At 36.3% G+C, this 18,527-nt stretch overlaps 1 protein-coding gene across 4 annotated transcripts in view; it reads right to left on the minus strand.

The window, feature by feature from the left end:
* AGMO (alkylglycerol monooxygenase) overlaps positions 1–13,765 on the minus strand; it is a 344,572-nt gene extending 330,807 nt beyond the window's left edge. The window contains exons 1-2 of one of the 4 annotated variants that reach the window (XM_038556987.1): positions 13,431–13,765; positions 11,259–11,389 (exon numbers count right to left, since the gene is read on the minus strand). In XM_038556987.1, the coding sequence (XP_038412915.1) occupies positions 11,259–11,389; positions 13,431–13,553 (254 nt within the window). In that variant the 5' untranslated portion in view covers positions 13,554–13,765. The remainder of the gene's footprint in view (positions 1–11,258; positions 11,390–13,430) is intronic. The other 3 variants (XM_038556984.1, XM_038556986.1, XM_038556985.1) reach the window with 3 other exon arrangements.
* Positions 13,766–18,527: the final 4,762 nt, after the last annotated feature.

An 18,527-nucleotide genomic window follows, 5' to 3' on the forward strand; every position in this document is an offset into this window, starting at 1 on the left:
CTTTCATTTTCAAAACTACAACTTATTTTCTGTGACTTTCATTTCCAAATCTTAACAAAGAGCACAACAAGGGTGCTTTTTAAAGGAAGTGTAAGAGGCATAAAGTTTAAAGGGGACTGCAAAAATGCCTACTATTTTAAAATACGTTAATCTCATAAAATTTGCCTTTCAATTAAAGTTGCTTCTGGCTACTATTTTCTTTATTTCTCTCTATTCCCTCCTCTCTTTTGCACACACACACGTACACATATTTTTCTGTTTTTAGATGTTATACTTAGGATCACAAATTGGATTCTTACAGCATTTCAATAATTCTTGTAGTAATATAAACTACAACTCTCAAGATATAAGGGAATAATGTTTCCCTAGAAATAAAATAAAAAATCCTAATAATCACAATGAGGTATCACATTACACCAGTCAGAGGGAGAAGACAAGAAACAACAGGTGTTGGTGAGGATATGGAGAAAAGAGAAACTTCATGCATCGTTGGTGGGAATGTGAATTGGTGCAGCCACTGCAAAAAACAGTATGCAGTTTCCTCAAGAAATTAAAAATAGAAATGCCATATGATCTTGTAAGTCCACTGCTGGGTACTCACCAAAGAAAATGAAAACACTAATCTGAAAAAAATATATACGTACCCCTTTGTTTATTGCAGCTTTACTTTCCATAGCCAAGATATGGAAACAACCCAAGCCTCCATCATAGATGAAAAAGGATAAACAAGATGTGGTAAATAGAGGCACCTGAGTTGCTCAGTTGGTTGAGCGTCTGCCTTTGGCTCAGGTCATGGTCCAGAGGTCCTGGATTTGAGCCCTGCATCAGGCTCCCTGCTTAGTAGGGAGTCGGCTTCTCCCTCTGACACTCTTCCTACCCACCCCACTCCTTCTTTCTCTCTCATGTTCACGCTCTATCTCAAATAAATAAAATCTTTTTTAAAAAGTTTTTTAAACTCGTTAAAAAACACAATTGTTTTTAAAACCCAGATACCAGAATATGTCTTACCACCTATGCTACCAAGTTTCTATACGTTATTATTTCAAGTAGTTTAAAAAAAAATACGTCATATACTTGAATTTTATTAAGCGTAGCTTTTTCTCTTGAAATTATCTATGATCAAATTTAAATTTAGACTAAAGATAATCATTCCTTTATCACTTATATAAACTTGGTTGAATTGACTTTTTCTTTTATATTTATCATTAACATGTAAAATAAACTAATCATTTTATTTAATAAAGATTCATTTATAAGCTATTAGCAAAAGAGGAAATTGTTAAACATTCTAATTTTAAATAAAAGCTGAAAAAAGCTCAAATTAGTATATTTATTAAAATTCACCATTTTAATAGTATTTCCCTTTGACAGTGAGTATCTATGAATTAGCATGTAACTGAGTCTTTTGAAGATCATGAGCCTTTAATTTTAATCTACTTTTGATTTTATGATATGACTATAACTATGATTTAATAGTATTAAAATTGTCTTGTATTTTGAGGGCTTCATGTTATTAATCTGTAACATAAAACACTAGGTTATGCCATAACAGCATTAATACAAATAATGACTAGAAATGTCAAATACCTACATTTTTGAAAAGGACTACACATTATCAGATCTTAAAACCCAATTTTCAATTTGATATTATTGTTGGTTCCTAAAGTGGCTCCTCTATGTGGAAAGCAAGGAAAAACCAAAGAAAGTGCAAACCACTCCACAATGGTGGGTAGTAGTTTTATTTATTTATTTTTTTTAATTTTTTTTTAATTTATTTATGATAGGCACACAGTGAGAGAGAGAGAGGCAGAGACACAGGCAGAGGGAGAAGCAGGCTCCATGCACCGGGAGCCCGATGTGGGATTCGATCCCGGGTCTCCAGGATCGCGCCCTGGGCCAAAGGCAGGCGCCAAACCGCTGCGCCACCCAGGGATCCCCGGGTAGTAGTTTTAATAAGGAAAAAAACTTACACAGAAGACTTGTCTTGGGCAGCCTCAAGATAAATAATCTTTACTTGCCTGCTAGTCACATATTCAGTCCAGATGGTCTCAACACCTTACTCTCTTAAGGTTTCATCCTTAAAACTAGTATGGGAATAGTTGTAGAATATACATTCCAAGGACGGGGTGAAGGAAAGGAGACTGATTGCCCAAGTCCAGTTTGAGGGTCATGCAGTGGACACATTCTCCCAATGACCTTCTCCGACAATTATATGGCTAGAAAGAGCAGTTTTGTCTCTGAGTGTGAGTTCTTGACCAAAGGAAACTGTTTATGCAGAACCCCTGTCATGACCCAGGCCATGCCCTAGATATTTCAGAATCCCTATCAAAATGCCTCTGACTCTGCTTGTAGGAACTGCATGGGCTTCTTTTCTCGTCTGGTCCTCCAGAGAGCCAACCTGTGCAGGTGTGTAAACTACTAGACATGACAAGGTAATCCCCAGTGACTATTTTTAGATATGCAGACAAGAACTAGGACAAGCATTCTGGGATAGTCACATACAAGTGTTTGGGGTCCGTCACGAGATAGAACTGCCCATGGGCCAGGAGCACCCACAATGTTCTGAGGAATTCAAAAACTTAAAATGTAAAACTTGTCTTCCAATTTATTATTATGTTTATTATTATTATTATTATTATTATTATTTTAAATATTTTATTTATTTATTCATGAAGGACAGAGAGAGAGAGGCAGAGACATAAGCAGAGGGAGAAGCAGGCTCCATGCAGGAAACCCAATGCAGAACTCGATCCCAGGACTCTGGGATCATGCCCTGAACCAAAGGCAGACTGCTGAGCCACCCAGGTGTCCCTATGTTTATTATTATTATTATTATTATTATTATTATTATTATTTTATTCATTATTTTGTTCATGGCAAATTATGCTTAGAGACTATCTTTGTTAATTTATTTAAGGCAGATTTGCTGTAGGAATTATAATTTAGAATAGTAATATTTCACAAGCCAGTAGCATACAGGATCATGCCTCTTCATAAGCCAATAAAGAAATAAAAACTCCAAACCAGTGATAGATTAATTACACTATTGTTTTAGGCAAAAGGGAGATGGAAGAAATAAAGTCCAGATTTAGTGAAGGTATAGCTTTTTCTATGGGTTGGCTCTTGGAAGAATTAGTGGAGCCAATCAAGAGCTGATGTCTAGCTGCCAGCACAAATTGAAAGTCTCTTGTTGCTAGAGAAGCACAGTGCTGGCAGAACAAAGGCACCAGTGTTAATGGGCAAGATGATTTCTTTCATGGGGCCGCTGCACGGTCTCCACCACTGCCAATGAAGAGTAGCCTTGCCATGGCAGGAGCTAATGTCCCACGGTCTTCAGAGAGTGATTTAGGTCAGTAAAGAACAGCCTTGCCTAGGCTGAACATTTTCTTTAAGTCCTCACAAATTCTTGAGTTTAAATGTCCATTGTATCATATGGCCATATCAAAAGCACTCAGTAGCATCATAATATGATGACATTGTCTTACCAAGGCTTCCTCGACGTGAAGTAATTCACTCTTAGATCAAAGCAACTTCCCTTGCACTATAAACAAGCAGATCTGCAATCACGACAAACTAATATACAACATTTATCAAGGTGGGAGAAAGAACAAATTTTATCCTAAAGCATGTTAGCTTGGTTAGAAACTTTTATATACTTAGACAAGGGCTTCTTGACAGTGTCATTACTGACATTCATTCAAGACAATTCTTTATTGTTGGGGTCTATTATGTGGAAAAAGTTACTCGAATTATGAAATTTTACAATTGCTTCCTATTATCCATTAATAGAGGACTAACCATATAAAATTCAACTTTTAAGTAAAAAACAGTGAATAATATCAATTTTGTTTGGCTCAATCTAACAATTTCTCTAAAATAGGGATTCTAAACCTTGATATTATTCCCATTTGGGCCATATAACTCTTTGTTGTGAGGACCTGTCCTGTGAATTGTAGAATGTTTAGCAGCATCCCTGGGTCTCTATTTTTTTAAGATGTATTTATTTATTTTAGAGAGAGAGGGAGGGATGAGGAGAGAGAGGGAGAACAAAAGTGAGCAGGGGAGTGGCAGAGGGAGAGGGAGAAAAAGAATCCCAAGTAGATGCCTCACTGAGCTTTAAGCCCAATGAAGGACTTGATCCCATGACTCTGAGATCAGGACCTGTGCCAAAGCCAAGAGTCAAATACCTAACTGACTGAGCCACCAGGTACCTCCTCTTGGGTCTCTATTTACTAGATACTGGTAGCACAGCTCTGCCACCCAGTTATGACAACAAAATGCTAAAACATTTCTTGAGAGGCACAAGTGTTCCACTCAATAATCCTTAAAAAAGATTAATCCAGGAAGAAAAAACTTTAAAACTTAGAAAATAGTACAAAAAGTTGAAATAATCTATAGCTTATTGCGTAAACTTTAGTACATGCTATTAAAGCAGATCCATTTATGGATTTACTGAATCATTCAATAAATTCAAGTTGAAGGCCTGCGAGGTGCCAGGTAAAACATGAAACTAGGAGGACACACTGGTGAACACGGCATTCATAATCACCTGTCTCATCAGTGTTCCATCCATTCAGAATCTCTCTTTTTTTTTTTTAAGTGCTATCTCCCTTGCCTGTTCCACAGACAATTGAAATAGGCTTTAGAGATACTAAGACTTCAATAAAAGAAAGAGGGTCCCAGGAAAAGTGTAAAACTTCCACTTGCAAAACAAAGAGAACCTGCCTGCAATTGAAAATACATTTTTATTTCCTGTACAGGTGCCAGGTCTTGAGCAGACACCCAATTTATTACTCTGTAAACTTACTTATTAGGGTTGACACAAATCGAGCTGAAATATGCCTGACATACTACAGTCAAGACTTTTTTTTTCACACTTTAGCAAGAAGCCAAACCTTCCCCAAAGCAAAGGGAAAAAGGGGAAAAGCTGTGGGAGTTAAACTCCCTGCTTTCTATCAGCAAGATGAATATGATCCTCTTCCATCATAGATGGGAAAAAACAGCCATGGAGTACCCACAGCTAAAAACAATTCAGCAAAGGGATACAGCTGGGAAATGATTATCAAGCTCTGGAAAGCCCTTGATTGCAGGAAATAGCACCTACATTTTCAAAAATGTTCCCACCAGACCCTGAATCATAAACCAAAGCTCCCTTCCTCTTTTTCTTCCCAATTCCTCTGTCCTCTCCCAGCCTTGACCTCCAGCATATGACTCTGCACTGTGGAATTCGAACTTCAACTCTCTGTGGGAAGAGACATATGTAATATGTATGAATGTAGTGAGCTTTCTTTATCATATGGAGATGAAATTTGGGGAAGCATAGAGCTTTATATAACCAAATACTAGATCCTTTTTACTCAATAATTTTGAATGCAAGACGAAGAAATGGTCTAAATATAAGGAGACATGAGAATCCTCTAATCAACAACCTTCGTTTATAGAGCTTTCCTCCTATTGTCTTTTTTCTTCATGATTTCTCCTCAAATAATTTCAATTTCTCTTGCATCTAAGATGTTTCTGGCAAATGAAAGGTAGCATTTTATATAACATTTCTCTCAAAACTTAAAAATTGTCCTGTCAGTATTTAGTTACTCAATTGCTATTCCAGGTCTGATCCCGAATTTTTAAAAAGATGAAGTTAATTTATAATGTTAAAACTTAAAAATAATCAGTGCATTGGAATAAATATTAATTGGAGATTGAGAATTACAAAGCTATGCAGTTCTCAAAGTCATCTTAGTTTGAATATACCCAGCATCAAAAGCAAAAAGGTAGGGATCCCTGGGTGGCACAGTGGTTTAGCGCCTGCCTTTGGCCCAGGGCGCGATCCTAGAGACCTGGGATCGAATCCCATGTCGGGCTCCTGGTGCATGGAGCCTGCTTCTCCCTCTGCCTATGTCTCTGCCTCTCTCTCTCTCTGTGTGACTATCATAAATAAATAAACATTTAAAAAAAAAAAAAAGCAAAAAGGTAACATTGGATAGGTTGTCCACCCTTGAGCATCTTAGGGCTAATTTAAAATATGAGAAAATTAGGCTAAAAGGACCCTAAAATTTTCTAACTCTCAAATACTCTCATAGTCTAGTCATACATTAAGCAAGTGAAATTTGATGTGATGCTTTTATTGTAAACACAACATTTCAAAGCGACTCGAAATGAAATTTTGTACTCAGAACCCACAGATATCTGCCAATTTATACTATTTCATCACTGTCATTAGAGCTGTGTGTCTTGTCTGATTTGGCTAGATAATGCAAAATGGAAGAAAATCAATAGAACATTTTTTGTTTCTAATAATCCTGTCTTCTAAGCCAGAAAATAAAACAATATTTGAACAGGATCATTCTAAATATTCTTACAAGCTTCAGAAAGTTAGAAAAGAATATGGTTGGACTATATATACGGATTTTTCCAAGAAATTTTGTTGTTTATTTATTTCAAAATCTCCTAAACCTAGTCCAGGAACTTGCCCTATCTTAAAGCTACTGCCACTTTTGCTCCATCTAGTGGAATATTGATTTTTGCTCAGTATTAACAGAATACGTAATACAACCTCCACCTCCTAAAGACAGATAACATTTGTACTGATAGTTCTTGCTGCGAAATGACATTACATTGATGATGCAATCACTTAATTTCTTTTTACAACAACCAGGAAACCTATGGACTTTTATAAATAGAACGTGGTAAATTTGGAAGAAGCAAATTCACTACATTCTTTACTTTGCAAGATGTAAATTACTTGAAGTAATTCCATTTCTCTACTGAATAAGTACAAGGAAGCTTGCTTGCATCATTAGGGAGGGTTAGCCTAATAGCAACCTCTGAAATTCCACAATTAACAACGAAGACAAAGTCTATTTACAAAGTTTGAGATAAAAGTTGAGAGGAAATCGGATATTCTCCCCAGCAAACATAATTAACAAACCAACAAATTTCAAAACGGTATTATCTTCACCTGTAGTGTTAATAAAAATTTAGGTAAATAAAAAGAATATTAATAATGAAATATCGTAATTAACAGTACATAAATGCATTCTCTCTTATTTTGAAAAAAGAATAACTATTTATTAAAGTCTTCACCCAAAATGACAGGCAATGATTTGTTAGTAGTCTGATGTCACCAAAGGCAGTACTGCCTCTGATACCACAGTCTAGTATAAAAACTCAGTATACAATTTTCCTTTATTCTCCAATCCCACCCCAAGGAGTCAAAGTATTTTAAAGAAATTTAATTTCCTCCTCTCTAATTTTTTTTTAATGAATTGAAACTTTCTTGTCAGGAATGGAAAATTCTGTGGCAGTCATGGCCAGTAAAACTGTGCATATGTATGGTTGAATATCGTGGAGCTGGCTCCATAGTAAAAATTGGCAATGACCCATATGTATTAAAAGTGGAGTGTCCCCAACTTATTTGAAAATTTACCTACTTAAATTATCCCTCAGCCTATTGCAATTTGATTTATAATCTGCTGTTTCAACAGACTAAATGAACCCATTAAAAACAAACATACTGTAGATATTTATATCGGGAATAAAATTTCTCTGGGGAGGATGCAATTTATGGAAGCAGAAACATTGGAAGGAAGTAACAAATTGAGGTCCTGGTTTTCTAATGAAGAATTGGAAATTGGGTTCTGCTTAAATAAGCAGGGGGAAAAAAAGAGATGTGATTATTTTTCACTCATTAGCATTTAAGTCAGTAGCAGGATATTTCACAAGTTTTAGATAGATTTTTTTAAAGTAGGTTTAGTAAGTATTTTGTTAAGTTTAATTTTTTATAGTCACATATGCAAGTAATTGATAGGCAGATTATCTACGTATGCTACACGACATTTAACTATTATAAATACGAATATCTGTCTATAACTTCAGAACTAGATTCTAACGAGGAAGAGTCTGTCTACTAGATTCCAGAAGAGCAAAACAGATGCAGGTCTGCCCAGAATCTGGTTCTTAGGACACATGGGCTTTTATTACACGTCACGGTCTGTCTGACAGGCTTATAAACAAGATATAATCTTGTCTATGATTAATATTTTCCCTTACATAAATATTTGAAAGTCACAGTATGTATCTTTTCTATCAATATGCTAAGTGTGCTACTAATCTTCAAGATACTTGGACTTTTATGTAATAATGAAATTGAGATCTTCAAACAAACATTGTTTTTCCTCAAAGTCTGCATACAGCATTTCCATTACATGAATGGCAAAGTGGAAAAACATGTTCATGGTTTCACTTTGATTTCCACAATTTCTTTTGTCAGAGGCCATATGCCTACTTGGAATTATTATCCGACATGTAATTCCTCACAAGTAGATTAACAAATGGTATAGTACCATTTTTCTCACAATCATGTATTTTAAGGATGTGGCAAGCCCCTGTTGCTGGTGTAGAAAATGAAATTAGTCCCTTGGAGAGGGTTTGATCAATGCCGTGTTAATCTAAACTTCAGCTGTTAATGATTTGCACGAGGATTCCCCTTGATGCTGAAATATTGTTTTAAGAGTTTCTGTTAAATCCCCCTTCCTGTCTTTTGCTGAAAGGGGATTGAGTGGAGTGGATCCTGTGGATCAGCTTTCCTTCTCTGCTTGTGTGTGTGTGTGTGTGTGTGTGTGTGTGTGTGTGTACTTAATAGGAACAAAATAAATAAGAATATTTTAAAATTTCTTTTTCAGATCATTCGCTTTGCTGAAATGTTCTAGATAAAAGGTTATAAAAGATGAAATTCTCATAAAACTTACGAAAGTATCCACATTTCATAATTTGGAATTGCTGGCCACATCTACAAGAACAACAACAGCAACAAGCATTTTTCCGTTCCCATTCAAAATGCAACTAGGAAACATATACTCCATTCAAGTTCACAACATTTTACCTTTCTCTCAGAGGGCACCAGGATGAACAGCTTGTGTTAGTTTAAGGAGCGTTGTGGGTAGTGGGCTGTGAAGGGAAGTTGCTGCGTGTTTCATCCCTGAAGGACTGCTTTGTTTTGATCTCTCCCATTCTCTCTCCTGTCTTTCTTTTTTTCCTTCTCTCCTTCCTCCCCATCTCCCTTATGCTTTGGGGGTTCGTTTTTAGCAAATACACACACACACACACACACACACACACATATGTAATTATATATATGAAATATATATATATTTGATTCTTATATATCCTGTTAAAACCCCGTACCCTGTTTTTTAACCACACTGCTTAGAAGAAATATAGTATTAAGGATGCAGTTTATATTTCTAGTAGTTATCATGTTATGATAAGAGGATAATCTAACTCTGCTTGTTACCAAAGTCCACCTTGAAAAAATAAAAGTAATGCTCAAACATTCATTCAGCTTGATGTCTCCTTGATTTCTTAATAAATTCATTCCAACTCAACAAAATGTGTGATCTTTAATTGTACCTGAGGGCAATTCTCAATTATCATGTTATTCTTACAGTTTGTCAGTTGTATAATTTCCATAAACCTGTACACTTAACTTCCTCAGAATAAACTACAGTAACCAACTGGGTGGTTTCAATGATCAATTCTATGTATCCTTTCAGCATGTTGAATGTATTTCTTGCTCAATTCTGTTCGAGGAGACATGAAACAGAGGAAATTATGTATAATTATGAACTCTTATTTAGTGTATTATGGGAATTAACTGCAAATAATTTGAGATATTATCCTCTAATTCTGACAGCAATGTGAAACCATAGGAGTGGATTTTCAGAGTCATTATTATGATAATTATCAGAATTATTACTATTATTTTATACCCACTAGTCTACTTTTCCATAGTAACATTTATGAAAGAAATTTTTACCTTTAGGTTACTTCCTATCTAAATAGTTTTATGCAATTATATGAAATTTTTCTACTTTTCTCAGATATCTTTAGGTTTTATTTTTGAAAAATCTATCTTGGTTTGCCACTGAGTGGTTCATAGAAACATTCTGAAGCAATGAGCACTAGTTAGAAATAAAGCTCTTAAAACAGTAAAAGAAGCAATGGGTGAGATGTAGGAACGGGAACATTCATCAGCAATGCAAAGCACAGAGTTTTAAGGGAATCTTTGGTCACCCTCTGCCTCTTTGTTAAATCCTCACATTAATATGAGGTTAATTTAATGTTAAATCCTCACATTAAAGAGCTTCCCATGCATTTCTTCTGCTTTCTCCTCTGCCTACATTATAATTTACTCTTCCTAAAAAGTAGTAGGTCATTTATTATTTACTGTTTGGTTCCTTTATCATCTAATCTTATCATCAACATAAAACTATAAAAATATGAAATTAAAAAAATCTAGGATGTACCAGACATCATTCCAGGCATAATAGTTAAAACTATGAAGAAGAAACCTCTTGCTCGCGAATTGCATGCAATTTATCAGGGAGGACTGGAAAGAAAACGGGTAAGCATAATGCCATGTGACAATTCTATATCTGAGGTAAACACAAGATTCCCTGGGACCACAGTGAAGTGATACCTGAAGTACGTTGGAGAACAGAAAAGATTCACTGAACAGTGTGACCCTTTAAGAGAAGTCTTTGCTTAGACTTAAGAAATGAATCAGAGTCAGCCACGTGAATGGCTTTCCAAGCAGAAGGAAGCATGTGTGACATCTGGGCAATGGCAAGTGGTAGAGTATGGAAGGAACAAATATTGCAAAGGGGGAAAGAGTATGAAGGGAGCAAAAGTACAGGTAGATAGACAAAGGCTTCTATAGATCATGGGAAAAAATTCAGACATTATCCTTAGGCAAGATGGAACCTGTGAAAAATTTTCACCAGATCCACATTATGAAAATGTTTGACTGAAAATGAGCACTAGAGACAACTTGGGAGGCCATGTAGTAATTCAACCCTTTCTGCAATCTTTATTAGGGAGTGACTGTACCCCAGGTTACTTAGCGTGTGAATTTGCCTGAGGCAAAATTGATTTTCCAGGAGATAACTAGACCATAACTCAGGGTTGGGCCTAGGGTAAGGCAAGTAAAACCTTTACCTTGGGCACAAAATTTAAGGGGGCAGCAGTAAACTCAGTAATCAAGATAAGTAATATTTAGAGCAGTATCTTTAAAAATGTATACAAAAACAAATCTATGCTGAATAAAATATCAAAAATTTAAATAATGACAGAAACTGAATTCTTTGGGGATTTATGTGTATATGTGAAAATAGAGAAATTCTCCATATGGTGGGTTCCTTTTCCATCTTACTTAGAGACTTTTGGCTCATTCACTCACTGTGGCTAACCTACTAACTCACCTTGGAAGCCGAGAAAAAACACCGGCTGATATTGATGTTAATGCATCATCCAAACGACCTGGTGGCTTCCCTTTGAGAATCCAGCTGATGACCAGTTCAAGAAGCATTAAGGAAATGAAAAATGGAGTTGCCTGGAAAGGAAATGGCACAAAAAAAGATGTTATTGTGCTTGGTATGAAATTCTTCCACATTTCCTGATTAGTCATTCCAGAAGTCAGAGGCCCAGAGTGACATCTCATAGCAGGAGAAGGTATATACTTATCCTACAGGATCATTTCCTCCCAACAGGCAAAGTAATCTATTTATTTTGGATATATATGAAAAAGGTGCTCAAAATCTATCATCCAATTTGGAAATGAAATATAACATAGATGTAACCATGATATTTCTGCCAAGAAAATAATAAGATTAGGATGGACAGGTTTCAAGTTAGAGCTAAAAAAAAAATACATTTTTTTAAAGATTTTATTTATTTATTTATTTGACAGAGAGAGAGAGAGAGAGCACAAAGCAAGGGGAGTGACAGGCAGAGGTAGAGGGAGAAGCAGACTCCCCGCTGAGCAGGGAGCCTGATGCAGGACTGGATCATTACCTGAATGGAAGGCAGACTTAACCAACTGAGCCACCCAGGTGCCCCTAAAAATACATATTAAATAAGCACAAAAATCAGAAGTCTATTATCTCCATGACTAACACAGACCCTCTTTACAGGACTTCACTTAGGACACATGCATTGCTAGTTTTTCATATTAGAATTACAGGAATGACAAAATTGAAATTGTAGAAACAAAGCATTTTCTTCCAAGTATTTTAGGGAATATGATCACTTAAAATGTGTATTTAAAACATCATTCAGGGGCACCTGGGTGGCTCAGTCTGTTAGGCATCTGCCTTTGGCTTGGGTCGGGGTTTGAACCCCACACCCGGCTCCTCGCTCAGTGGGAAGTATGCTTCTCCCTCTCCATCTGCCTTTGTCCTCGCTCATGCTCTTTCTCTCTCTTTCCCTCTCTTGCTCTACACACACTCTCTCTCAAATAGATAAATAACATCTTTAAAAAAATTTAAAAAATCTAAAACATCATCCAAGTTTTATTCACTCAGATTTAGTTTTGTGCTATGGTAAGTGTTTTTAGGCTCCACTATGGATAACAAATATTGAACGAAGTTTGGTGTTAAATGCAAAAGGTAATGACTTATGAAGATGTGAGTACCACATTTTTCTCCTTAGAAAACTCAGAAAGGAATAATATCAAATCCTGAAAGTTATGGGTTTCACTCACTTGGAAACTGGTCATGAGTTCTGAATTTTCTAAACTGAACTCCCAAGAACATATTCTCTGATGTCATTTTTTTCCCCTTATTTCTGGTCTGAACTAGTAAGTGTTATAGGAACAACTTTGACAGGGTGGGGAACTTAGGTATTCAAGTTCTAATTCTGGATATTTCCACTTCCAATCATAGCCAGGAACCAGAAGTAAAAAGTGCCTCTGAACACTTCAGAATTTCAAAGAAAACTTGGTTCAAGTTCAAACTTAGGAAGTCAGAGTTAGACTCAGCTCTATATCCATTCTGCAGAACTACTCTACTAAATTCAAGAGGAAATAGTTTCCTGGGAGGTGGTTTGCCCTTTAAAACCAAAACTGTTACAAAGTTTACTGATGTCATATAACCATTTGACACTGAGCTTCTGACAGCTAAATTTGTAACACCACTGTATCTAGGAAAACTTTGTAAAGTTTTATCACATTCTGCAGTGACATATCCAAGGAAAGGAGTTTAACAGGAGAAATTGGTTACACATACTGTATGGAAATTCAAGTAGAAATTCTAATTGTGTTCCATGCCTTTATAAAACAGAATTGTTTTTTATTAGAATTTAATAATTTGAAGAACGAAAGTGAACAAAAACCCCAGGATGTGTTTAGCTTACTTATTATTTTTTTAAAGATTTTATTTGTTTATTCATGAGAAACACAGAGAGAGAGGCAGAGACACAGGCAGAGGGAGAAGCAGGCTCCATGCAAGAAAGCCCAATGTGGGACTCGATCCTGGAACCCCAGGATCACGCCCTGGGCCAAAGGCAGGCACTAAACTGCTGAACCACCTAGCGATCCCCTAGCTTACTTATTATTAAGAAAAAAGCAACAGTAGTCTCTTCCCAGAGAGTCTCACCTGTTTTACATAATCAGGCACCTCTTCCAGTATTTGGAATGACGTTTCATTGGGCTTCATCATGTAAAACATCATGCGAATTCTCTGGGAAACTGAAACATCCTGTTGGGCTTCTGGGTTCATGTCTGCCCTTGTCTGATTCCCAGCTGGAGAATATTTGTGATTCAGTGGTTGAAGCCAGAGGCTGAACAAAGAGGACGAGAGCTGTGCTGCACAGAACAAGCTCTTTGTCAGAGAACAGCTAGAAACAAAGCTCCATGGAGAACACAGCCAAGAGCCTGCGTAGAGACAAGAAAATACAGGGATCAAGACAGAGTTCAGAGTTCAGCGGTGCAGGACACGTGAGGAGGGAAAGGGGAGGAATCATGCCCAAATCTAAGATAAACACTGGAGTTTGACTGTAGGTGGAGTAACTTAACATTAAAAAGAAGTGGAAAAACAGACAAACAAAACAAAAACATGATACAGCCTTAGAAAGGGGAAGAAAAAAAAAAAAGAAAGGGGAAGAAAAAAGTGCTAACAAGTGAAAGTTCACTCTGAAAAAGTGTATGGCAATTCAAGACTCAGATCACGAAAGGAAAATTCTTTTTTGTTTTGTTTTGTTTTGTTAACTTCACGTCGTGTTCAGTTTGTAGTCTTCCTCGCAGAGTCTTATTTCCTGAAAGGACAGGGTGCTCTAATCTCACTTAGTAAGACTAAGCGCAAAGTCAATAAGCACTGAATATATCAGACTGGTTATTGCCTATAGATTTCTGAATTTGTATGATGTTAACTTCTGAATGTTTGCAAACCAATTTAGGGGCATTTGGTTTATTACATGATCTATCATGTTTAATGGAACCTTGACTAATCACACCTGTATTCTTCTGAGTGCTTATGGGGACTCTGAAGAATCTGCTAAGATGTTGCTGCATGTCCATATTTGTGTTCTGTAGGAGGAGCACAAGTTGATTATGCCTTTTAGGGAGATTAGAGGGCACATTCCACTTTGAATAGTCAATTCTGCTGTTATATGACATACATGCTGATAAAAATCAGTATATTATGCAAAGCTGTGCAATGAAAACAATGAGGCATATGAGAAAAATAGGATTTGAGTGCAATACTGAAAAGTTTTGTAATGATCCATAAGGAAAAAAAAAGAAGATTGAGACCTGATAAAAATTATAGTACACTTTTCTACATGCGTGTTACATGGTTAAGAAATGTATAAACACTACAATAAGTATGGTACTTCATCTTGAAAAAGGCCTAACATTTGTTTGTGGAAGTGGGCATTGGAAAAGTGGTAGAACTTGAGTTATTGTGGAGTCAGCAATGTAACAGATGTTTGCTCCACTCACTATGTGGTTATTAGATAGCGTTCGTCTTTCTTTCTTTCTTACAGCAATTGTAACTTGTGTGTACTGCCATCTTTTAGTTCATTACTTGTTCCTTTGGGTCTTGTTTGTGAATGTTTTCTTCATCAGAATTCAATAAAAATGACCTGTGTTTTCTTCTAGAATGTTTCTAGGATTTTTCAGTTTTTCCTTTAGTTATCTGGACATCAGTTTGCACATGGTATAAAGTCATTATTTCATGTTATACCCTCCCTACCACCCCTGGACAGATCCCAGTTCTTCCCATACCATTATTTAAAGTCAGTACTTACTACACTATTTGTCAATATATCTGCACTGTTTCCAGGCTCTCCACTCTGTTCCATCGATGTATGTATCTATTCTTGTACTGTGTCATGTTGTCTTAATTATTGAACTACCATAATAAATTATAGTGACTTGTAGAATAACTTTTCACTTGTGAATTTTGTTTTTCAAAAATTTTAAAATATTTTTCACATATGTCCTAGTGGATCTATTTAAACTAAATTTGAAAAAATATATTGGCACTTTAAGTGGGAACTTCATTAAATTCATGGATTGATTTGGGAGAATTGACATCATAAGCACTCAATAAACTTGTCTCAAACAAATGAACATAGACACTACCACCATTTAAGCCTCATTCTGTATTTAAATGATGCTAATGCTAACTATTGATTCCTTATCCTCTCCATTCTTTTTTTTTTTTTTTTTTTTAGATTTTATTTTTTAAGTAATCTCTCCCCTGACATGGGGCTCAAGCCCATACCCCAAGGTTGAGAGTCACACACTCTGCTGACTGAGCCAGCCAACCACCCATCTTCTTCATTCTTTTTTTTTTTTTTTTTTTCTTGTACTGGCACAAGTGGCAAAGTTTTCTGTCTTTTCTTCCTTTTTTTCATTAGAAGTTATAAATATGATTGGATGTCTTACCATATTTTTTTCTTACCTATATATGTGAAGAGTACTTTGGTTAAATATAAAATCTCTAGTTCAAAAATTAATTCCCCCTAAAATCAACAAAGACAAAACACTTTGGCTAGAAACCTGTCAGGTGAAGCAAGATATATGGAATAGATGGCTTAAAGCCTATACCAGGAGAGAAAGAGGAAGCCTGAGATAGTTCCAAGATGCTTTTCTTCCAGGTTTCTCTCCAAAGACTCCTAATCATTGTGGCTTTGCTGGCAGTCCTTTCTTTTATCTAAGTGGAAATTCTTATAAAGAGCCTGATATGAATGATAAGCATCCCATGAGAATTCTAGACATGAGAACTTGCTGCACTAATGTTCTCATTTACAAATAAATCAGAACAAAAAGACATCAGAAGCTTTCTGTATTGAACAGACATAAAAAAAAAAAACAAAGAAACAACAACAACAACAACAACAACAACATCAAAAAACCTGATATGAAACTTCTAATGATTCTGATAAGCATCCAGTCAAGGAAGAGAGATCTGAACAGGGAAAGTAATCTGAACAGGGAAAGTTTAATATAAAGAATTGTCAGAAAAAAAATTAAAAAAATAAAGAATTGTCAGTCTTGACATAGTCTGTAGAAATATTTTTCTAGATATATCTCATCAGGCAGGAGAAACAAAAGGAAAAATAAACCATTGGGAGTATACCAACAAAAAAGCTTTTTCACAGAAGGGAAAATCATCAACAAAATGACAAGGCAACATACTGAATCAGAGAAGATGTTGGGAAATTATATATCCAATAAGGGTTAATATCCTATATATGTCTATTATATATATATGATATTTTATATATATGTAGATATTTGTGCAACTCAACACTAAAAAATACAAATAATTAGATTTAAAAAAACTGCCAGAGGACCTAACTAGACATTTTTCCAAAGAAGACACATAGACTGCCAATAGATACAGGAAGAGATGTTCAACATCACCAATCATCAGGAAAATGCAAGTCAAAACCACAATGGGATATCAACTCACAGTTGTCAGAGTGGTTGAAATAAAAAAGGTAAGAAATAAGTGTTGGTGAGGATATGGAGAAAAAGGAACTCTTGTGCACTGTTGGAATGAAAGTTGGCATAGCCACTGTGAAAAACAGTGTGGAGGGTCCTCAAAAAATTAAAAATGAAATTATCATATGACTCAGTAATTCCTCTACTGGATATTTACCCAAAGAAAATGAAAGGACTAATTTGAAAAGATACATGCACACCTATGTTTACTGTAGCACTATTTACAACTGCCAAATTATGGAAGCAACCCAAGTACCTATCCACAGATGAATGGATAAAGAAGTGGTATATATACACAATGGAACACTACTCAGACATAGAAAAGAATGAGATCTTGCCATTTGTAACAACACAGATGGGCCTAGAAAGCGTAAAGCTAAGTTATTAAGGGCAGGCAATGACAAATGCCATAAGGTTTCACTCATGCGTGGGATTTAAGAAACCAAAGAAATGAAAAAGCCCAAAAGAAAAAGACAAAACAGGGACGGATGGGTTGCTCAGGGGTTGAGCGTCTTGCCTTTGGCTCAGGTCCTGATCCTGGATTCCTGGGATTGAGTCCCACATCGGACTCCTTTCATGGAACCCGCTTCTCCCTCTGCCTGTGTCTCTGCCTCTCTCTCTCTCTCTGTGTGTCTCTCATTAATAAATAAATAATTTTAAAAAAAAAGAAAAAGAAAAAAACAAACAGACTCAAATACAGAGAATAAGCTGTTGGTTGCCAGAAGGGAGATTGATGGTGAGATGGGTAAAATAGGTAAAGAGGTTAGAGTACACTTATTGCGATGAGCACTGAGTAATGTAAAAAATTGCTGAATCACTATATTGTACACCTGAAAGTAACATAACATTGTATGTTTATTCTACTTTGTACAGGGGCGCCTGGGTGGTTCAGTCAGTTAGGCATCTTCCTTCAGCTCAGGTCACAATCTCAGGGTCCTGGGATTAAGTCCTGCTTTGGGCTCCCTGCTCACTGGGGAGTCTGGTTCTTCCTCTCCTCCTGCCCCTTCCCCCACTCATGTACTCTCTCTCTCTCTCCCTTCCCCCCTCATTCTCTCTTAAATGAATAACATCTTTTTAAAAATTCTACTTCATACAAATAAATAAGTAAATAAAAAAAATGTCAGCTATAATAGGGAACTGGAGTAATGAGGGAGTGCCTAATTAAAATGGAAGGAACTCTAAAAAATATAGGAATAGCAGAAGTAGAGTAGTCAGTCCCCTCAGGGTGGATGGAGGAACTTACTGGAAATTGTGTTGGAAGAGGTCATTAAGAGGACCATGTTCACTAGTTGGCCCTCAGACTGGACTCACTCCTGTCTATGGAATGTACAGCCTGCCCACGATGCCCACAGCATTGCGCTTTCAACAATGATTATCCAGGGTCTGCTTCTGACAAAGCTTAACATCATCTCACTAGCAAGGAAAAAAATATTTAAAAGACTCGGATCCATTTTCACAGCCAATAAAGTATGAACTTGGAGATGAAAAGAAGTAAAAGTTTGCTTTGTTTTGTTTGTTTTTGTTTGTTTGTTTATTTTGAGAGGGAGAGAGCCCTCAATTGGGGGAAGTGGAGTGGGGCAGAAGTAGAGGGACAATATTAAGCAGGCTCCACGCTTAGTGCAGAGCCCGAAACAGGGCTCGATCTCTTGACTCAGATCATGATTGAGCTGAAATAAAGAGTCAGACAGTTAACTGACTGAGCCACCCAGGCACCACGTCTGAGAAGCAATAGGTCTCTAAC

Source organism: Canis lupus, chromosome 14 (assembly GCF_011100685.1).
Source record: "Canis lupus familiaris isolate Mischka breed German Shepherd chromosome 14, alternate assembly UU_Cfam_GSD_1.0, whole genome shotgun sequence".
Lineage (NCBI taxonomy): Eukaryota > Metazoa > Chordata > Mammalia > Carnivora > Canidae > Canis > Canis lupus.